Here is a 21335-nt window from a genome sequence, read left to right on the forward strand (position 1 = left end):
TCTGGATAGTCCATTGTTTTGTTTAGTAATAAATTACACTAACATCTTATGAGGTTTTAGGAAATGTCAAAAGAACCCCCTTTTATATTTCAAATGACACTTTAATCTCGTGTGATTATTATTCTTTTTTGATTTCTTCAAAAAACAAATTTTAATTTCTTATTATATAATCAATCTAGTTAATATGCTTTTCTTTTCTTTTTTTCTAGAGGAGAATTTAATATGAAAAATACTATTTTTAGATTATTTTAGAAGTTATTTTAAAGCTAATAATTAAGGGGCAAACAAAATTTTAATATTGATCTGGCTTGTAATTCCAAGACATATAGTTTCCTTTTCCTTGAGTAAACAATGCCTGAAAAACAACCTATCTCCCATACACTTCTCTATAACCTAAACTATGGAGTAGTCTCTTTTTGCATCTTTGACCTAACTCCCAAATCTCCTCTCCTTGGCGTTTCTTATGATACTGAAAGTTCACTTGGTGTGTAAAACACTAATGAATGTTTAGACTCCCAATTTCAAAAATTACCAACACAAGCTTATATTCAAACAATGTATGTGCGGAATATGAAATATAAGCAATACTCAATTTGGCAAACTACTTTAACACATAATTAATCATAAACATAGCAGCAATTAATGATCAAAGAGTAAGGGAAGAGAGATGCAAACACAAGAATAACACCGGTACTTGTTATCGAAGAGGAAACCGAAGAATTCGGCGAAAAACCTCTCTGCCGCCCTCCAAGCGGTAAAATGATCCACTAGAAAATTAGTTGGGATACATGAATAGCAATAGACCCTCCAAACCTAATCTACCCGATGCACCTAAGCCTTCTAAACTTCTTGCTCCAACAGGATTACACCTATCATTATCTTCTCTAACTTTCCGGATCCCGCAATAAGCTCCATATTGCATCCGCCATCCTTGGCATCTTCCAATGCTTCCCAAGTTTCAAAAACACTCTCAACACTTTGAATGGGTGTCGGTAGTATTTGGGTACAAATCTCCTCTCAATGGATATAACAATGGGAGAGGGGAGGAGAAGAGATTATAAATATTTATCTCTAAGAATGAGTAGTTCTCTCTCTAATAAGGTGGGTGTGTTGAAGAAACCTCTCTTAGGGTTTTTCTCTCAATAAGCTCATTTCCATTTCTGTGAATAATGAGGGTATTTATAGTAGGGTACGTGAGGAATGTGAAAAGTCATTTTTTTGCAACACAGGGCATTCTGGCGACTCACTCTTGTGACTGGAACGAGTCACGAGTTTGAGTTGCGAGTTAACTACCAAGCCAGATTGTACTTTTTGTCATATAATGCTCCAACTATCATGACTCTTCAACTTTCTGCATGTTTTGCACGTGTGGCATTTTGGTGAATCGCCAGTTGCGAGTCACTCGCGAGATCCAATTGCGAGAATCCTCCAATGCACACACACTTGAATTCTTCACACTCTCTCACACACAACCCTTACATTACTCCCACCTAAATACAGGGTATCTAATTGCTAAATTATAAGCAAATTTGACACGAAATTAAGCCAACACATGATTGAATAAATTCAACCTTACAGATACCATCATTTCTCGCCTCCATGCTAACACCTCCCTATTTTGGCCATTAGCCACATTAGCATTTTTCGTTCATTACTTAACAGTATGGATAATTTTGATACAATACTAAAAGGTTATGGACTAAACTAACAGACTTGAAACATTAAAGACCAAAGTAACATACAACCTAAAGGTTAGGGACCAAATTCGTAATCTACCCTAATTTTTATTAATTTTTTGAGTTATGTTTACTAATTATAGTTCGGCATTCGGTCCATTTGGTTCATTTACGTATAATTTGGTCCACATCAGTCCATGCAAGATCCCTTTAGTCTAATTTAGTCCATTTTGGTCAATTTGATCCACTTTGGTCAATTTTGTCCATTTCATTCCATTTGATTCATTTTGGTTGACGTTGGTCCATTTCAATGTACTTACACAAGAACAGGAAAAGACAGGTTTGGTAACATCAATTATTTGAGTAATACAAATTGTAATTATATGATAATTTTTTATTATCAAGATAATTTCATTAAGAGAACAAAAAATTAGAATAATAAATTTGAAAATTAAAAATTTTAGTTGTACCAACAAAAATTAGGAAAATATAATACATAATAAAAATCATTAGAAGAATATGGACCACTTATAAAAAGAATAATACCAACCAAAAATACTGAAAATAATAAAATTATATATTTGTAAGAATAGAAACATGGAAAGTACTTTTAGAAATTGTTTAATATTTAGGGAGAAAAAATTATCTACAATAAAATTTAAAAAATAAATTATATCACATCTCAAAATAATTATTTATTCTCATTCATCCTATGAGTTTGCAACCAGTCAATTCTAAAAACCCAAGTTTGGCTGAGTTAGGCTTGTTAAAAGAAAAAGTAAAAAACTTTGGTTTAGGATGGGACCTTTTAAGCTTTGATTATGTAAAATTTGATGTAAATGGATCTGCAAAAAAAAAAAAAAAAAGCAAATAAGGAAGGATTGTGGTTTTATTGCCATCTCCTTTTGCTAATTGATAATAAAATATGAAAAAAAAAAAAAAAAAAAAAAAGCCAACAGAATCCAAATCTAAAACAGATGATAAAGTAGTTAGTGTCGTATAGAGATACTTGAACTTGTTTCATTTCTATTCATCTTTAGCTTTGGAGAAATTATTAGGTCCATTGAAGGATTGTTGAAATGGTCCTCCTTCGTCATTCCAACCAACAAAATATTATCACTTATGCAAATTATTAAAAAAAAATAAAAAAAATTGAAGATTAAGAAAAGTTCTAACTTTTGAGAGAAAAATTAAGAAAATTTGATACACTCCAAGCTAAGGATATTACACTTTAATTGAATGTTCAACTACAATTATCATAATCTTTATAAAGTACTATCGAGTGTCTTTCATAGTGTACTCATATTCATCTTAACCTATGGTTGTGTGTCTCATTATAAGAGTTCACATATAAGAGTTTCATTCCTTTTTTATTATTAATTTATTCACGTATCTAATGGATTTTGAAGGCACTATTTTACCATCAACTTGTTAGAGTAGAAACAAATTCTTTTCGATTAGAGCTCATTGGCAAAGAGTTTGGTCCTTTCGAAATAAATATCTCTTGTTATAAAGTTTATTATTTTGTTACATTGATCCAATATTTTTTGGGGCTTTCTCCACAGAAAAAATAAAAATAAATAAAATTTGGGGGCACCCTTAAGTGGGGAAGGGAAATTCAAACTCAAATTTTCCTCAATATAGAACTAAGCGATGACATTGAACTACAAAGTTCTTGACTAAGCCAAGTTTATTTTATTGAATACTTCAATACATTTATTAAAACAACTATAAATCCAAAATAAGTGTTTATACTAGTCTACTTGCATTCATCATTGAATATGTAGACTCACTCTAAAAGTTCTTGCAAACCAATCTAGCCTCCTTGAGATGATGAAATGTCCAATAATCAATCCACCTAACAATTCACTAGCATATCCCATCATCACTACTTTCCAATTAAATCCTTCTCCAAAAGGTGATTCTTTACTCAGGCTCAAAAGTTAGTGTCTCAATATTTTCACATTTCTTGGACAATGAAAAACCACACAAACTCTAGTTTCCCTCAAATGAGGAATTTTGAAATGTCCCAAACTGTCCACCTTGGGGAATTGGAACTGTAAGATGGTTTTGGGAGAGATTTAAATATGCAAAAAATGTGAGGCTTATTAGTTGCTGTGGGATTTCTCCTAGGAACTTATTTTGAGAGAGATCCAACGACTGGAGTTCAATTATGTTCCCAAAGGATGATGGGATAGGACATGTGAAACTGTTGCTTGATAAGTTGAGTACAATTAATTCCTTGAGATTCCCTATGGTATTTGGAATTTCACCATAAAATCCATTGTTAGAGAGATCAATAGCTATGAAGATGGTCAAGATCTTTACCAACTCCATTTCTATTCCCTTATGGTTATTGAGTCTTCATAATAACCAGAGCCATCCTCCATGTACTCTGTTTTTGAATTAATTTTTCCACGGACCATTAACATTGCATTCTAGGTTTTGAAATTCAACTTCAGTTCATCTGACCTATTTTATTTATTATTTATTTATTTTTATCTTCTAAAAAAAGTTATATATATTCTTATATATAAAATAACCTAAACATATTTTTGTTTCAATTTCTAAGAACCTTTTACATGTTGTCCAAGAAGATAAATGATTCAAACTCATAGATGTCTTATATTCAAGAATAATCAACTACTTTTCTTGTTAAGCTTGGCTCAAAGGTTTTGTTCGTTTCAAACAAGAATTTGGTCCTCAAATTTTGTTATGGATAGGCTGGTTTGTGCTAGAGAGGGAAAAATACCTACAAAAATAAGAATTGGCAGCCTCCCCCCCTCCCCCCAATATTTGAATTAGTCCAATGATGCTCTTAAAAAAAATTATTGGTCTAATAGTTATAGAAACGTAACTTTAATTTTCACAATTTTATTTTTTATTGTAAAATGTGCTCTTATATTTGTTAAATATTTGATAAAGTTTGGCATCAAACATATTTGGATCTATCTTTTTCAACCCATTATGTAGCGTTTAACAAGTTATTGACTCATTAAAAAAAAAAAAAATTCTTGACTCTAAAATTATACATGAAATGTCTTTTTAGTTGTCACATAATGGGTTAAGGTAAGATAATTTCAAATATGTTTGAAGCATAACTTATTACTCCAAATTTTGGATCATTCATATTTTTGAAAATTTCATTAGTTTAATTGAAAGATTTTTTTACTTACTTTAATATAAAATTTAATAATTTGTATTAAAAATGAAATTTTTTAAGAATTTCACGTGAAAATGGTAAAAAAGAATTTTATTTTATGAGAGATCATCACCAAATATAATTTTAATTGAAAATACTAAGTTTTTTTTTTTTTTTTTTTTTTTGGTTGTGTATGTATATATAACTTATCAAAAAAAAAAAAAAAAAGTGTATATATATAAAATAAAAAAACGTGTAGGGAGTTGTCTTGATAAATATATTAGTACCAAAACTTGCCCCCCCACCCCCCTTCCTAGCTCTACCCTGCCTACATGAACATAGCTCAAACCATTTCCAGGGCCATACTAGACGAGCTAAATTGCCAAGGCCCCATGGCATACTTGTTTTTGTATTAACATCACAGCAACACAGAGGACTACATTGGCTTGGGCTTCAGACTTCTTTGTTGCTACACAACATATGCTTAATTACCTAAAAACACAAAATACAACTTACAACAATTATTGAAAATTTAGTTCAATGAATCAATCCAGCAGTACCCTTTGCTAGATGACTGGGTCATCAGTCATGTTTTGCAAGTTTAATTCGCATATTTATGTTAAAAATGATCCCATTGTTTTGCATGAAAATTTGATATAACTGACAAAGTTTGTATCCTACCAAATCTAGTTGGTTCATTATCTCGAGTTTCAATCTTGCTCTCTCTATAAAATGATCTCTATACATCTAAATCTTCCTCGTCTAGGTCCAGTAGAAAACCATTTTGTCAGTACTTAGTGACGAAATGATGGAATTTTTCGCCTCAGCACAGCTTCAGGTGCTGTTTCAATTGTGTACTTATTAAGCTTAACTTCATCACCCATCAATCACCACACATTCAAGATAATTCTACCACTAACATGAACACCACTGGCATGAGTTCAACCCCTTTCATCATCGATAACCACATCTTCTAGTATGACAGGATCAGTATTTGATTGTTCAGGAATTAAATTATCAAAAATTCCTTCCTCAGGAATATCTAACTCTCCAGCTGCTATCTTGGTTTCAGATGGTGTCCTAGATATGTTATTGAGTAAACCTTGAACATCTCAACCCATTATAATATCTGGGTCAGATGAGCAGACGATCTTCATAAATTGACTACTTAAGTACTTCTCAGAGAAAACCAACATCCTGCAGCCAGATATCCCATCTATAGTCCTGTAAATATATGAAGATTATGAAAAGCGATTAAAAATAGTGATCTTCCATAAAAAGAAAATAATGAAGGCATAAAGCAATGTTTATGGCAAAGGCCAGAAGTAGTCCAAACCAACTGTAACATTCCAGGAGGCAGCAACATACATAGTCAGGTGCAGAACACAACATTTAAACAGGTCATTCCATTTTTATGTTGTAAAATGTTATGATATAAGGAAAAATGTGTAAAAATAGCCCACCAAAATTTAACTAACAAGGTAATTTTCAGATGATCTGATTGGTCAAAATAAATAAAAACCAAAAGCGACCAACTAGTAAAAATCACAAGCATACACACACATAGTACGATGAATGTTATATGAGGAACATTCAAGCAGGGTGAGTGATACATCAGAAAGTAACATTAGCTATATGGGTTCCTCTCATTCTTATTTATTGCTCACTTTTCCCCTCCTTTTACAAATAGTTAATACTTTTACTAGGCCAAAGAAAAAAAAATTGAAAAGAGAGGAAGGAAAATAGATCTTCATCAAAGGGAATAGGACGGAAGAAACCAAACAGAATATGTTTTCTTCTCTTCCAATAATTCTGTCCATTGCAATTAAACATGAAGACACCAACACCCATCCAACTTTCACCAAAATTTAGGGAAATTTTTTATTTTTTTCAAGGTTATGAGTATGGGTATTACCCCTTAGTGGCCATGTGACACTCACATGGTCACCTCCCATTCTCAATTTGACTTGAGGGTAACAAAATAAAAGTCACTATTTGCACCAGAGTCAGTTTATGGGTAAAAGTGACCGAAAAATTAGTTATGTGAACTTTACTTCAATTGTATTTAATTTTTAATTGATAAGATACTTATACACCATGTTGTAAACTCACGATATCACCCTTCACCCATCTTACATGAGAAGGGAGTGCCATTGAGCTAGAGTTCACTAGCACTAGTGAAAGTTCAAAGGCCATAAATAAATGCATTTTAATTAAAAGATTTATTCCATTCTCTTACATTCACATTTCCAGCACAAAATGAAGCATAAAACATATGAGTTGATTTTTCACTTTCAGATCCATCAACAATTGCCCACATTAAAAAAATTTAGAGCATCAAGTCACACTCACCACAAAACAAGCAGTGGAAGGAAAAATTACATGAAATCCCGATTTGATTATCATCAACCATACCTCTTAAAAGCTTCAGTTTTACCATGCAAAAGCACATAAACTTCAGGAATGGAATCCGTATCATTTTGACATTGATGGCAGCAAATCAAGGATCAGGTCTGAGATCTCTGCTAGATTCTGCTTGAACCAATTCCCATTATAAGATTGTAAGAGATAATTTATAGACAGATCATTTGATCCAAAAGTAATGACAAGCAGAAATAAATTTCTAATTATGTGGTTCTAGAAAGCAGCAAAAGTGAGAGGAAATTATTCTTAATCATATGAATGAACACTAATCTTCTTCTACAATATAAGTCTTAGTATACCAAGACATACCACAATGGATTCATAATCCAATACATTTCCCAAGGAAAGAGGAAGACCATGAATATCACAATTGTATTATAAATATTTATTGTACAGCAATATAGAAGTATACTTTGAATAATCATGAAAAACTTTAAGCATGCAAACCCATGGGAATGTCCTAAAAAAAACAACTAGGGGAATTTAGGTTTGAGATAACATATATTTAGAAAATAATTTAGAAAAGCACATCTAGTTTTCCAAAAATGTCAAACATAAAAAAGTAGTCTGATACCTCTATACCTCAATTGTTGCCCACCATCAACACTTGCGAGGCCCTGAAATCTGAGACATCAGAGCATGATATTTCTTTTGCAATACCTCCTCCACCCTGCATTATCACTGTCACCCCATCACCAAATGCACACTTTTCCCATTAAGGTTTTTGGGGGTTTCCATGGTACAAATGCTCCAAAATAGGATTCCCATGAGATCCAGAACCATTTTTGGTCATATCCTTGTTGGAATCATCAGCTTTGTGTCTTCTCACAATCATCGGGCAAAGAACTTTGTAAATCAATCAAATTTCTAGCTGAACCGGCAAACTGTCACAGAATAGATAAGAAGTTTCTCATTTGTAAATGCAAATGTAATTCTTCCTACAAAAGAACATGGGTAGCTTGCAAACATTCACCCTAAAGTTACAATATCTTCCTAAAGTTTAGAACTGAGCAAGCAACCCCCTAATCTCACTCAAACTTCAGAAAGTGCCTTACCATTCCAATTATCATTGAATTAAAAGCAAATTAATGAACCTAAAGGAGAAACAAAGCTGAAGGGTGAAGAGATCTTTGGTTGTATCTTCTTCTTTTATTTACCCCCAGGGGGGTTGCATTTGTACAATAATTTGCTCCTACTTTGATGGAAATTAAAACAAAAACTAGCTATTTGGAATTTTGAGTGATGTCAGGATGTTGGTTGCTCAGTTCTAGACTTTATGGGGGACATATTAAACTCAAAAGATAGTTTAGAAATCATATAAATCACACCAATAATACTACCTTTCAAAAGCTATGGCTTCACTGATGCTACATTGTTCCCTCGAGAAGCATCTGAAAATCCAAAACCAAAAGGTTAACACATTCAAAATTTAAAAAAATAAATAATAGGAAGCTAATACATTTAATTAAAGTCTTAAACAGATAAATTAAGAAAATTTTTTTTACTAGTTCTAGATAACCTTTGTCATCACAGGATAGCCATCTATATACATGTGATAATACTGGTGTTAAGAGGTACAAGTAAGAGCCATCATTCTGACAGTGAGTAAGGTTGCCCAAGATAAATTGATCGGAATTAGAGCCACTAATTCTAGTATGACTGTCCATAACTTTCGATTCTGTGGATAGTCCCCCTCAAAGAAAGGGAGAATATCATCAGAATTTGTCCCTAATAAGAAAAAGATATAAGTTGGTCAGACATATTATAAAACTTGCACTACAAGATGAGATCAATCACCACCAACACAATACCCCCCCTCCCCCCAAAAAAAAAAAAACAAAAAAGTAGAAATGACCAGTAAGAAATTGTTTTGGAGAAATTCCATGCAATCAAGAAACAAAAAGTTCAACCTGATAATCCATCAAAATTATCCCCCTTCGGATTAAAGATGGTAAGTGTAAATGAAGCATTTTCAGATACCCCATCTGTCCAGTCTGCAATGGGGGTTTCTTGCAAAAGGTCATGCCGATTAATTCTGTAAATTATTCTTGAGTGTTGACGACTATGGATTTTGAATTGCCAAGCCCAGACAAAACAAAATCCCATACTAGTTTTCTACCAACACAATTCTGATTTTGCAGATCCATTGAGTTAGTTATGGCATTTGTGCCTGCAAGATTCTCAAAAGATTTATCATATACCCACCCCAAAGATGGTTCATCGTCATGGCCACTTCCATACATGGAACAATCTGCACCAGACACTTCACATTCAACCACACCTGTTTGCAAATAGCTTGAAAGCAACATCTATTTGCTAAAATCTTTCCATAGCCATGGGAGTTACACCGAATTCAGATTTTTTAACATTGTAAATTTGAGAATGGCCCATGGAAACTTCAGAATCTGTAGTCACGGGCTTACAAATCCATGGTCCTATATGCACTTGAGGACCTATTGCGGTGAAATCCACAGGTTCGGTGATGGCTCCTATTCTGACCTTATCACCAACTTTTTCATGAGAAACAGAATAGCCTTCCTTCAACCTAGTAGCCTGTGTCGAGAAGTCACAGCTATACAAAGGAGGCAGTTTTCCATACATGGAAGAATCCAAATGTGCTGCTTTAACCTTATAAGCCTCATGGAAATTTGTTTGCTGGCCTGCAAGAGATTTCTTCAAATTGAAGGACTCAATATGGAACATAGGTATCTACACTTTTCATAGAACTATCTGCACAATTTCCTGCCTCATTACCAGCCAAAAAACTTGTACCTACAAGATCTTTAGTTTCAAGAACACATGCATCGGATATCAAAAAAAGAAAAGAAAAAAAGAACACATGCATCAATTATGTGGAGACCAACAGCCTCCAAATCATTCTTCTCCTTTTGCATCATGGAAAATGGAAATGAACTTCATTTAGATTGCTTTATTTTGTGCTTAATGGTGAGCCTAGCACCAAAATCCTGGGATGACTGGAACTCTGAATACCCTTCAAATTCATTCTTCATTTCTGATTTGGATGAATTTCCTGTTGATCCAGCACAAGGAATTGAGAATAGATCATCCACGGAGCCATCTACTTGTGGAATCATTCTCTCTAATGAACAAATAGAAGAATGATTCTGATCAGAGCAATTAGAAGCTCTCCCCTTCAGGCCCTCAAAGTCAATCAAGTCATCAATTGAATCAAGAATGTCTTGACACTCCTTTTAAGACTTGCTCTCATAGTCCCTATGAGCCTTCTCCAGCACCTTATCAATGGTTGAGAGGTGGCTAGCCACCGTGAAGACTGAGGGCTTCCTTATCTGCAACCTGAATAAAACACATGGATTTTAAGAACACATAAGAGATGTCTAGTAAACTTTGTGCACCACTTCACCAATCAAACAAACCCCATTGTGGTACAATTACATGAGTTCTAAATATCTTAGTCCAAGAGAGAGAAAGATAGAGAGAGAGAGAGGGGTTTATGAAAACACTTACAAGAAACCAAAAGGCATTGAAGACAGTATTGCAGCTTCCATTTCCAATACGATAAAATAGCGAAGGACCCCATCATGTCACATGGTCAAAAGAAAAGTTATGCTTAAAAGTGAAAAGTCCCAACATCTAAGAGGATAAACATGCAACCTTGTGAGGCATTACCTTTGGATCTAATGCTTTAGTAATTGCCGATGACCGCATTTCATCAATTGACAATGGTTTAATACTTGTATCCCTCCCTTCAGTGAGTATTGGACCATCTTCTTCACATATTGAAACTTGTGGTGACAAAGACCAATTATTTCTTTTTCTTTAGCATTCTTCAAAGGTTCTCCTAACATGTCCAAGTCCAACCAAATTTCCCTTATCAGCTGGTGATGTCATTGACTGCTTTAAGTTTACATTTTTCTCAAATGGAGTCAGAGTAAAAAAGTTTTCTGCTTCACCACACAATTCAATAAGTTGGTTCTCAAATTCAAGACCTAGTGATAGAGTTTTAAGAACATCTTGTGGAGGTGGTTTGCCAAGATCAGGATCCTAGAACACCAAGGAGAAATTCATCAAATGACTAAACAATATAAAATGTCAATAGACTCTTAAAACGTAGAAAATGGATATGACTAAAACAGACCTCCCACATTGGTACAAGTGATTGAACCATTTTCACTTCTGAACGGGTTTGTGAGAGGGATGAATAATTTTTAAACTGCTGGTTATGAAAGACTGCAAAACCCAAAAGATCAACTCTCACATTAACCTATGAAGAGAATCTTAAAAAACTTATGTCACATATGCAAAATCAAACAAACCGTCTATGGAAGCATCCTTCTCAAGTTCAAAGACACTTTGAGGTTTTTTGCAATAAATATCCTGATGTGAGGAAGCCCCAAATTCACTAGGAAATTGCCATATCCAATCAGCTGGAATTGTCGACGATATCCAAATTGGTGAACTTAAAGATGCATTACAACTTGGGTCTACCTAATGGTAAATTCACACATCATTGATGGTTATCACATAATTATGAGCATCAAACAAATATTTACGACCATCCCAAAAGCATTTGGCACAGAAAAAGAGAGGAAAGGCTAACCTAGAAATTAGTAGGCATGCAAGTCAACTTATCCATATGCTGTTTATGCGGACTAATATGATCAGATTTCCTTGGTGAGAAAGTGTCTGGTACTGGATGACAGAACTTCATCTTTGATAAATGCAGCCAATTTCCTGCCAACTCTACTCTACTCCATTTAAACTATTCATAACAATAAGAGTAAGTATAATCTTAAAAACAAAAATATAAAAATACAATTAAATTAAATTTTGTAATATAAGTCCTTTAACGTTCTCATTTTAGGCCTATTATCCATTGTAGTTTGAAAAATTCCGATAACTCTTAAAATGACACCATTTCACATTTGTAGCATTAGACAATGACTTACAACAACATCATTTTAGAAAAATTAACAGTAGTTTTCTTTTCACAATGGACAGAAGAACTAAAATAACAGTTTTGTAAAAGCTGAGAAACTAAAATGACAAAATTTCAACTTGGCAATTGTATTTTTGCCCCAAAAAATGTATACTAATAATATATATTTAGCACCTACAATGAAATCAAAATCAATATATCATATTTCTAAGAAGCCAAAATTATGAAATGAGTTTCAATTCCTTTTCTAAAATCTATTCCTAATATTAAACATTTAAAAAATTACAAAAAAAAAAAAAAAAAAAAAAAAAAAGAGTAACACTGTGTCGTTTGAGAAGGATAGTAGAGTACCTTGGAAGGTGCTATAAGAGATATCAAGGCCATGGATCGGCAGGGCCACAAAGCGGTTGATGGTGATGATCCATATAATCACACACATAGATACAATTATTACAATGACTATAAATCTACAGTAGCTGGCTTTATTTGTCTTCATCTTCAACTAAGTATGTGCACTCCAAAATTTCTCACAAACCAAACTGTCCTTCTTGAGGTGTAGAAATACCCAATAACTATTCCAATTATCAATCCACAAGCATATCCAATCACAACCACTTTCCAATCAAATCCTTCTACTATTGATGATTCTTGTCTTGTTTTATAAGTTGGTGTCTCATTGTTTCCACATTTCTTTGACAATGGAGAGCCACACAATCCCAAGTTTCCCTCAAAAGAGGAATTTTCAAACGTCCAAAATTGTCCACCTTGTGGAATTGGACCAACAAGTTGATTTTGAGACAAGTTTAAATATTCAAGAAATGTGAGACTTATTAGCTGTTGAGGAATTTTACCTGAGAGCTCGTTTAGAGAAAGATCCAAAGATTCAAGTGCGGTTAGGTTCCCTAATGATGACGGGACACGGTCCATGAAGCTATTGCTTGATAAATTGAGTACAATTAGTCCCTTTAGGTTTCCCATACTATTTGGAATTTCTCCTTCAAACCTATTATTGGAGAGATCAATAGCTGTGAAGATGGTCAAGATCTTTACCAAAAATATTTCTAACCCCTTATTCACTACTGTCATTGAGTCTTCATAATAATTTGATTGACTTCCCATGTATTCTGGTTGTGATTTATCTTTGGCAGGAACCATTTGCATTGCATTCCAAGTTCTAAAGTATTCTGATGGTAGCCTACCAGAGAAACTGTTGTGAGAGAGGTCGATGACATGCAACTTGGAAAAGCCAAACCCGGTATGAGGGGCCCATATAGGACCATGGAATCCATTTGCTCGCAAGACAAGAATTCGTAACTCTGGCAAAGACTGCAACCAGAAGGGGAACGCCTCATTAATGTTGTTATTTCCAAGATTTAGGACCTCTAGCATTCGACATTGCAATAATGATCGTGGAATCTTCCCCTGTATTTGGTTGTGACTGAAGTCCAATGTCGTCAACGTACATCCTTTTATGAATGTTTTAGGCATGCTTCCTTGAAAGCAATTGTTCCTCATATTCAATACTAAAAGAGAGCTGCTGAAGTGACCTAAACATTGTGGAATGTGACCATTCAACTGGTTGTTAGATATGTCAAGGACTTGGAGGGAATTCACCTTGCAAATCATTTGAGGGATTTTCCCAGTTAGATTATTGTTTGAGGCAAAAAAATATGATGTAGACAATGGGGGAACTGGGAGTGACCCTTGCAACATGTTGGAACGTAAATCTAAATAGACAATGAATTTCCAAGGAAGAACTTTCAGCTGTTGTTCAAAACCGCTGAGAAGGTTAAAAGAAAGATTCAGGTATCGTAGTGTCCCTTTTCCAACATTACAAAACCATTTGGGTATTTTACCTTCAATTTTGTTGTTGGAAAGGTCTAATGTACTCAATTCATTTTGGGCTTTTAGGAAATCAGGGAATTCACGCAAATTGCAAGAAGACAAATACAAATATGAAAATTTGGGGAGGGTTGAATTGATATTTTCTTTTGAAACCAACAAATTGTTACCTGAGAGATCGAGATATTGAAGCTCTTTAACCTGGAAGAATATGTTTAACTCCATCTTGTCCTTTAGGTTGATCGAAGAAAGATATAGCCAATGTAGCATAGTGAAATTGGAAATTGACCTTGAAATCGGTCCATCCAATTTGTTTCCACTCAAGTCCAGGGAATTTAACTGTGATGAAGAGATATTTTGGAATTGGAGAGGGCCAGTAAGCTGATTTTGATGTAGATATAGTACAGACAATGAAGGCATTGTATACAAAACAGAGGGGATAGCCCCTGTGAGTGAGTTTTGAGACAAGTCAAGGGAAGACAAATGAGTAAGTCTACTTATTTCCGATGGGATTGACCCTTTCAATTGGTTTCCTGATATATCTATCTGAGTGAGTTTGGTAATATTTGTTAGTGAAACTGGGAACCTGCCTTCAAAATTGTTATATGAAAGGAGTAATTCTTCTAGTTGTGTAAGATTTCCCAGTGAAGATGGTACTTTCCCAGAGAAAAGGCTATAGCGAAGATCTAGAGAAGTGAGTTTTGCAAGATTTCCTAATGTGGATGGAAGCTGACCATGAAAATTGCACCCTAAGAGAGAAAGAGAAGTAAGCTGTGATAGGTTCCCAATAGAAGGGGGAATTTCCCCTGAAAATTTACTTGAATCAAGATCCAAATCATTCAAGGAGTTGAGATTGCCGATTGAATCAGGCAGTTTCCCAGAAAAATTTGTTGAGCCAAGATATAAAGTATTCAAGGACTCAAGCTTTCCGATTGAACTGGGTAATTCCCCAAGAAAATTTGCCCCAGAAAGATCCAAATGACTCAAGGATTTAAGGTTGCCGATTGAATTGGGCAATTCCCCAGAAAAATTTGCCCCAGAAAGATCCAAATGACTCAAGGATTTAAGGTTGCCGATTGAATTGGGCAATACCCCAAGAAAAATTGCCCAAGAAAGATCCAAATGGCTCAAGTGTTCTAGGTTGCCGATTGAATTGGGTAATTCCCTGGAAAAATAGGTTTGAGAAAGATCCAAAAAGTTCAAGGACTTAAGGTTCCCGATTGCATCGAGCAATTCCCCAGAAAAATTCGTGTAGGAAAGACGCAATTGCTTTAGGGAACTACCAGATCGAAAATTGGGAAGAAAACCAGTGAGATTGTTGTTACCTGACACATCAATGGCTTGTATCTTGGGCAGTAGGAAAATATCTGAGGGAAATTCGCCAAGCAAAATGCAGTCAGACAGAGAAAGAGATGTCAAGGAAGACAAATTTGCCAGGGATTGAGGCAGTGACGATGAGATGTTCACATCGTCTAGATGAAGTTCTCTCAAATATGTCATGTTCTGGACAAGTGCTTCAAGATCATTTCTTCTGAGATTCAAATGAGCCATGAAATAATTGAAAGAGAGATCAAGTGAAACCAAATTGGAGAGCCATGAAATTTCCGACGGGATTCGGCCATGTAAGAAGGAACGAGAGAGGTTAAGATGGGTCAACCTCACAAGCTGCCCAAACTCAGATGGGATTGTGGTGGAGGAAGAGAAGTCGTTGAGGGCAAGGTTGAGTTTTCGAAGATGACGCAACCTGAAGAGGCTGCTGTTAGACTTGAGAGGCCCACAAAGCCAGCTTTTGCTGAGGTCTAAGCCAATGACGTGGCCGTAGTGCGCATCGCATGTGATCCCATCCCAGCTGGAACAACAATCACTATCTGCCTTCCAAGACTTCATCTTTGGATATGAAACACCAAAGTAATCATCATCAGGATAGGTTCTCTTCTCAACAAATTCTTTCCTCAGTTGCAGCAAAGCAGAGCTCTGGTCAGGGAGGCAACGATGTTGAGAGGAAGTATTAGAAATAGTTTGAGAATGTGAAATGAAGAACAAACAAAAGGCAATAAGGAATAAGGGCAGGTATTGATTCATTTTCCACATTTTTACAGCAGAGGAAGTAAATGGAAAATTGGGTGGCTTAAGTGTTATGAGCAGATAAAAAACTAATGACCTGTGAGGATATTTATACACACACAACAATTTGAAAGGACTAAAGGTAATTGGATATTTATATTCTTTTTTGTGGTCCAAATCAAATTGGATTTCAAGGGCTTTAAATATATTAATTTAAAAGATCTGAAATAATTGAATCTATGAGTCATCAGTATTGACTGAAATTGCTTTCCATACACGGTTGTGATAACATATTAAAAAGTTCTTTATATTTAGAAGGCTTTAGATTAAATAGTTCCTTTATGTACCATAAAAATATGAAGAGGACAATCTTTTTTATAAACAGAAAAACGAATTCCCTCTAACATTTAATATTTAGTTGATTTTTTGTAACTAAATTCCTTCATTTGTGTTACATACTTACATTCCAGTCACTAAATTATAATTTTAAAATAATAAATTTTGATTTTTAAAAACTCTGCTGTCTATATAGCCTTTTGATCTCGATTTTTGCTTGTTAGCTTCTTACAATCCGACTATGATTTTAAATTATAAAGCTACAACAAACAAACAAACAAAAATTTCTCTCAATGCCAGACTTAGTAATTTGGTTATAGTTCTCTTACTCAAATAAAATTATATCTTTTATCTCATAAAAAAAAAAAATCTTTCAATTGCATTCCAAATCAATACCCATGATTTCACGTGCAACCACATGGTCCACATCTCAGAGTGGTTATTCTATCAAATAAGAAAAATGAAAGGAACTGTACATCATACTATTATGACGTGTGAGACAGAGGAGGTAAATATCAAAGAGTCTGTAAAATAAGAAAATATAGAATGCGTCATGAATCATGATAGCTAGATTCTATTGATTCGACTAGCTTTTCTTCTACGTTTAAAATACAATAATGTTTCCTGACAAGCAAGACAAAAATGTCTTCTGACAAACAAATATTATAAATTTATAAAGGATAACGTTGACAGGAGCTTTTTAGGGAAATTGTTAATAGATTGTGCTTAAGCTAATTGTTAATAAACTATATGAAAAAAGTTTCGAGAAAATTTTTATTAAAAATATAAAAAACTGTCAATAAATTTTTTTAATTATATAATTCCACGGAATTTCTAATTTGCAAGTTGCTCACTTTTTCAAGATCATATTAGAGCATAATCCTTTCATATCTGGATCTAAGTTATTTTAAGGATTTCAAATTAATCTGCATGTTATTATAAGATGCGGTTAATTACAAAAGCATGTAATAAAGAAATATTTTAGAAAAGGCAAACAATTAATAAAAGAAATTAACAAAAAAATAAAGTTTAGTTACAAAATTGGTTATAATTTAAGTCTACAACCTTACTCAATATTATTAACATTATTACATATTTTGAAAATCTAATCGTTAGATTGTATGTTTTTTACACTCTTAATACATATGTCAAATTTTGTGTCAATCGGATATTATTTACTATAAGATCTAAAAGATTATATTTTATGCATAATTTTAAACTACAAAAACTTGAAAATTTAAACAATTTATTGATGATATAGTTATTAATCTTTAATTTTCTATAAATTTGCAAGCATGAAGGATATAAGAAGAAATGTGATCCAATGATGGATTTGTCAAAATTCACCTCTAATAAAAAGATATTGAGTAAGGTTGAAATCTTAGGTTACAACAAATTTTGTAGCTAAATTTTGTCCTTGACAGAATAGGAAGTTTCTTCTTATTAGTCTTTTTCTAATCCCATCAGTAATTTCATTTAAAAGGAATAAATAGTGAGTATAAGAAGATAATATTAACATGAGAATTAATCTCCTCTTCCCCTCTCCCTTAGGACCAAAACTTACTTATCTAAAAATATTGGAATCCATAGTATGGTATGTGTAATAAGTAGATAATATTGGAAGTAATGTGAACAATACCACACAAAAATAATGCAGTTTTTTGGTCATCGTCTATAGGTAAAAATCAATCAAATGCTATCTTTAATTATCTAAAATTTTCAATGCCTTAATTTTGGCACAATATATTGACCATAAAGACCATAGTGCATGACTAACTTTTCCAACAAAGTGACAAAAGTTTTGAGGATGTAATGTGACCTCGCTTAATTTTCTTGGAAACTTCTTCCCATGTCAATTGAATTTGCTAACAAAAATATTAACAAATAATAAAATAATAGAAGAGATTTAATTTTGGCACAATATATTGACAATAAAGACCATAGTGCATGACTAACCTTTCCAACAAAGTGACAAAAGTTTTGAGGATGTAATGTGACCTCGCTTAATTTTCTTAGAAACTTCTTCCCATGTCGATCGAATTTGCTAACAAAAATATTAACAAATAATAAAATAATAAAATAATAGAAGAGATTTTACTAATAGATACCTTAGGACATTTATTAATAAACCATTTTAGAATTTTTTTAATAAAAAAATAAAAAATAACAGGTACTTTTTATTGTTGTTTCAATTTCTTATAAAATTTTTTCTAAAATAATTAATTAATAAATGCTCTAAAAGGCCCCATTAAAGGGATCATAATATAAGTTACCATGTCTATCACGTTATAAAAGCTAGGTTGACTAACTTTTCTTCTACCTCTCAAGGACAATAACATGTCCTTATGGTCACTTTCAATCAATTGATTAAAATGTGTAGGGTAGCTTTTGTAGTCAAAGTCTCCTAGACAAAAGTGAAGAGGATGTAATTTTCTAACCCTAATTTTGGTTTCTTTGACTGGTCGTCCACTAATTGTAAAACATAAAACACACTCTATGCATTAGGTATGAAGATACTGTGGTATAGGTTCAAATCCTTCAGTATCTTTAAAAAAAAAAAAAAAAATACCATGCTATAACCGTAATATTGAGAGATTAAACGATGATAAAAGATAAAAAAGGACTTCAAAATTTATAGTTTCGAAAAATGCATGCCACCATTCATCATAATTAACTTCAATGACGTGATGGTGGGAGATTCTTATATATTGCTGTTTATGGACATTTATGCTGGGAGGTGATGTAGGCTCCCTATGGACATTTATCTTTTTGGAACTACAAAGAGTCTATTCAGTCTAGAAAACAAAATAAGTTACAAAATAAATTGTACTTGAGTTCAATTAATTTTTACTCACTACACTATCATACAATCACATACTAACATGACATTCTTTTTTAAACTAGAAAATGCCGTATGGTGTTTTATAATAAGTTTTGATAGAATTAAATTCTAAAAAATAATAACCGGTCATGAATTATATATCTATAATTCTCTTACTCCTATCTAATTCATACTAACTATTTTTTAGAAGAATATATTAACTATTCTATAAATACTTTAAAAAAAAAAAAACTATTCTATAAATAAGTTTTTACTCTGGCTTGTGTGATTCAATTGTCATCAATGGTTCTTATACAAGATTTAATCATTTATATCTTATTATTTAACTTGCTTTTATTTTCTATCAATTTTTCATGACAGAAGGTAACTTAAGGTTATCTATCTATTATCAATATAATTAAAGTTTAAAAATCATGGTTCTCAACTTCTCATAAGTAGATATCTCACCTAATTGTTTTTCATTATTACTTTTTATTTTTATAGATATAATAGAATTTAAATTTATAGAGTCCGCTTTATGATAATTGTTTTTTTATTATCAAGTCAAGACACTAATTAATTTTGATGTAAATGGAATTTGAACCACAAATCTATTATTTACCTGACAAGAAATTTTATCTGTTGAGTTAATTAAATCTCACACTCTTAACTAATTCTAAGGTATACTTCTTTTTATGATAGTTTTACAATTGAATTTTGATTAACAGTTCTTGATACATAATTTTTGTTCAATTTATGAAACATTTAGATATATTATCTTTTAATATATATATTCTATAAATTCATGATTAAAATCGTGCCATGCACGCTGAAAATTTTTTTCCAACGTAGTGAACTAGAATTCAATTCATAAAAATAGAGAGAACGTGAATAACACTGCATAAAAGTAGTCATTTTGATTACCAGTATGAGAAGACAATAGTAGAACAATGAACCAACGTGGATAACATTGCCAAAAAGTAATTCTAAACAAAGTTTGATAGTCGATATTATAGTCAATTTGATTACTACCTAGCATTTTCCTTTTCCACTTTCTATCTACAACTATTTCAATGCATTCATTCATTGACCATGACCGAACTACACTGAAATGTGAAAACCATTTATTCTACTTTAATTTACACGTGAATCTTGTGGTCAAAAAGCTTTTTTTTTTTTTTTTTTCCTAATTCGAAAAATTGCAAACCTTTAATCTTTGGAAAATTAGATAGAGATCGAAGCAAAGCAACACTGTTTCACAATTGATCAAGGAAAGAAGGTGAAAGAAAAAGAGAGAAACTGTTTAAAGGAAAATTCTGAGAAGAGAAACAGAGAGCTTTACAGAGAGATTGTAAAAACTGAATATTATTCTATAGTTCCACGCACTCACACTGATTCACTAATACATCAATAACACCATAATTAAAACCCTGTAGCAAACTTTAGTCTCCTATAACGTAATTTTCCGCAGGCTCCGCTGTATCTGTAACAGACTTTTTGGGAACCAAGGGCTATATAGTTTGGGACGACACCGTTTGGTGTTCTTTTGCTTGATAATCACTAAACAAAACGTCAGCGTTTAGTTTTGTGTCAGCGCGTGTGCCACTCTAAACTTTAATGTTGGCACGTTAGTGCTGATCTGAAGGAGATAAAGACAAGAATGTGTCTTGATAGTCAATTTCAAGCAATGTGTTAATAAGTTGTGTTGAAGGATTAGCTTTTCTATTCAAAGTCTCCTTGACAAAGTTAAGTGGATTTATTTCTATTTTCTAACCTTAATTTTGTTTTCTTTGACAACTTGTCTACTAATCAATCCTCACCCTCATCTGGCCTCATTCAACACATCTTTAATGACATGGTGTTGGGAGTTTCTTTTTACTTATCTTAATTAATCTCATCATTTCATTTAAAAATAATATATAATATTTTTTTTAAGAAGAAAAAAAATATATATAGTAAAGTGTGTGAAATAAGTAGATAATATCAGAAGTAATATGAATAACACTACACAAAAATAATTCTGTTTTTTGGTCATCATCTATAGCTAAAATTAGTCAAATTCTATCTCTATCTAAAATTGCAGTGCCTTAGTTTTGGACCTTTTGGCAGACA

The 21335-nt window shown here is 32.9% G+C and overlaps 1 protein-coding gene and 1 pseudogene across 4 annotated transcripts; both read right to left on the reverse strand.

Annotated features, from left to right (window-relative positions):
• Positions 1–5297: 5297 nt before the first annotated feature.
• Positions 5298–12544, reverse strand: LOC115980226 (annotated as a pseudogene).
• On the reverse strand, positions 11615–16144 carry LOC115981616 (receptor-like protein 7). 4 transcript variants are annotated; one of them, XM_031103894.1, is made up of 4 exons: positions 15156–16144; positions 12512–14795; positions 11822–11983; positions 11619–11709 (listed from the first exon to the last, which is right to left on the reverse strand). In XM_031103894.1, exons 1-2 carry the CDS (start codon positions 16091–16093, stop codon positions 12659–12661), a joined length of 3075 nt encoding a protein of 1024 aa, XP_030959754.1. In that variant the 5' UTR covers positions 16094–16144; the 3' UTR covers positions 11619–11709; positions 11822–11983; positions 12512–12658. The 4 variants fall into 4 exon arrangements, with proteins under 4 accessions (XP_030959753.1, XP_030959754.1, XP_030959752.1 ...); XM_031103893.1 differs by having other exon boundaries at positions 11615–11705; positions 12512–16144; XM_031103892.1 differs by having other exon boundaries at positions 12512–16144.
• Positions 16145–21335: the final 5191 nt, after the last annotated feature.

Source organism: Quercus lobata, chromosome 3 (genome assembly GCF_001633185.2).
Source record: "Quercus lobata isolate SW786 chromosome 3, ValleyOak3.0 Primary Assembly, whole genome shotgun sequence".
Classification (NCBI taxonomy): Eukaryota; Viridiplantae; Streptophyta; class Magnoliopsida; order Fagales; family Fagaceae; genus Quercus; species Quercus lobata.

Coding starts and splice junctions, on each gene's coding strand:
- LOC115981616 (XM_031103893.1), bottom strand. CDS start 16,093: ATGTGGAAAATGAATCAATACCTGCCCTTATTCCTTATTGCCTTTTGT.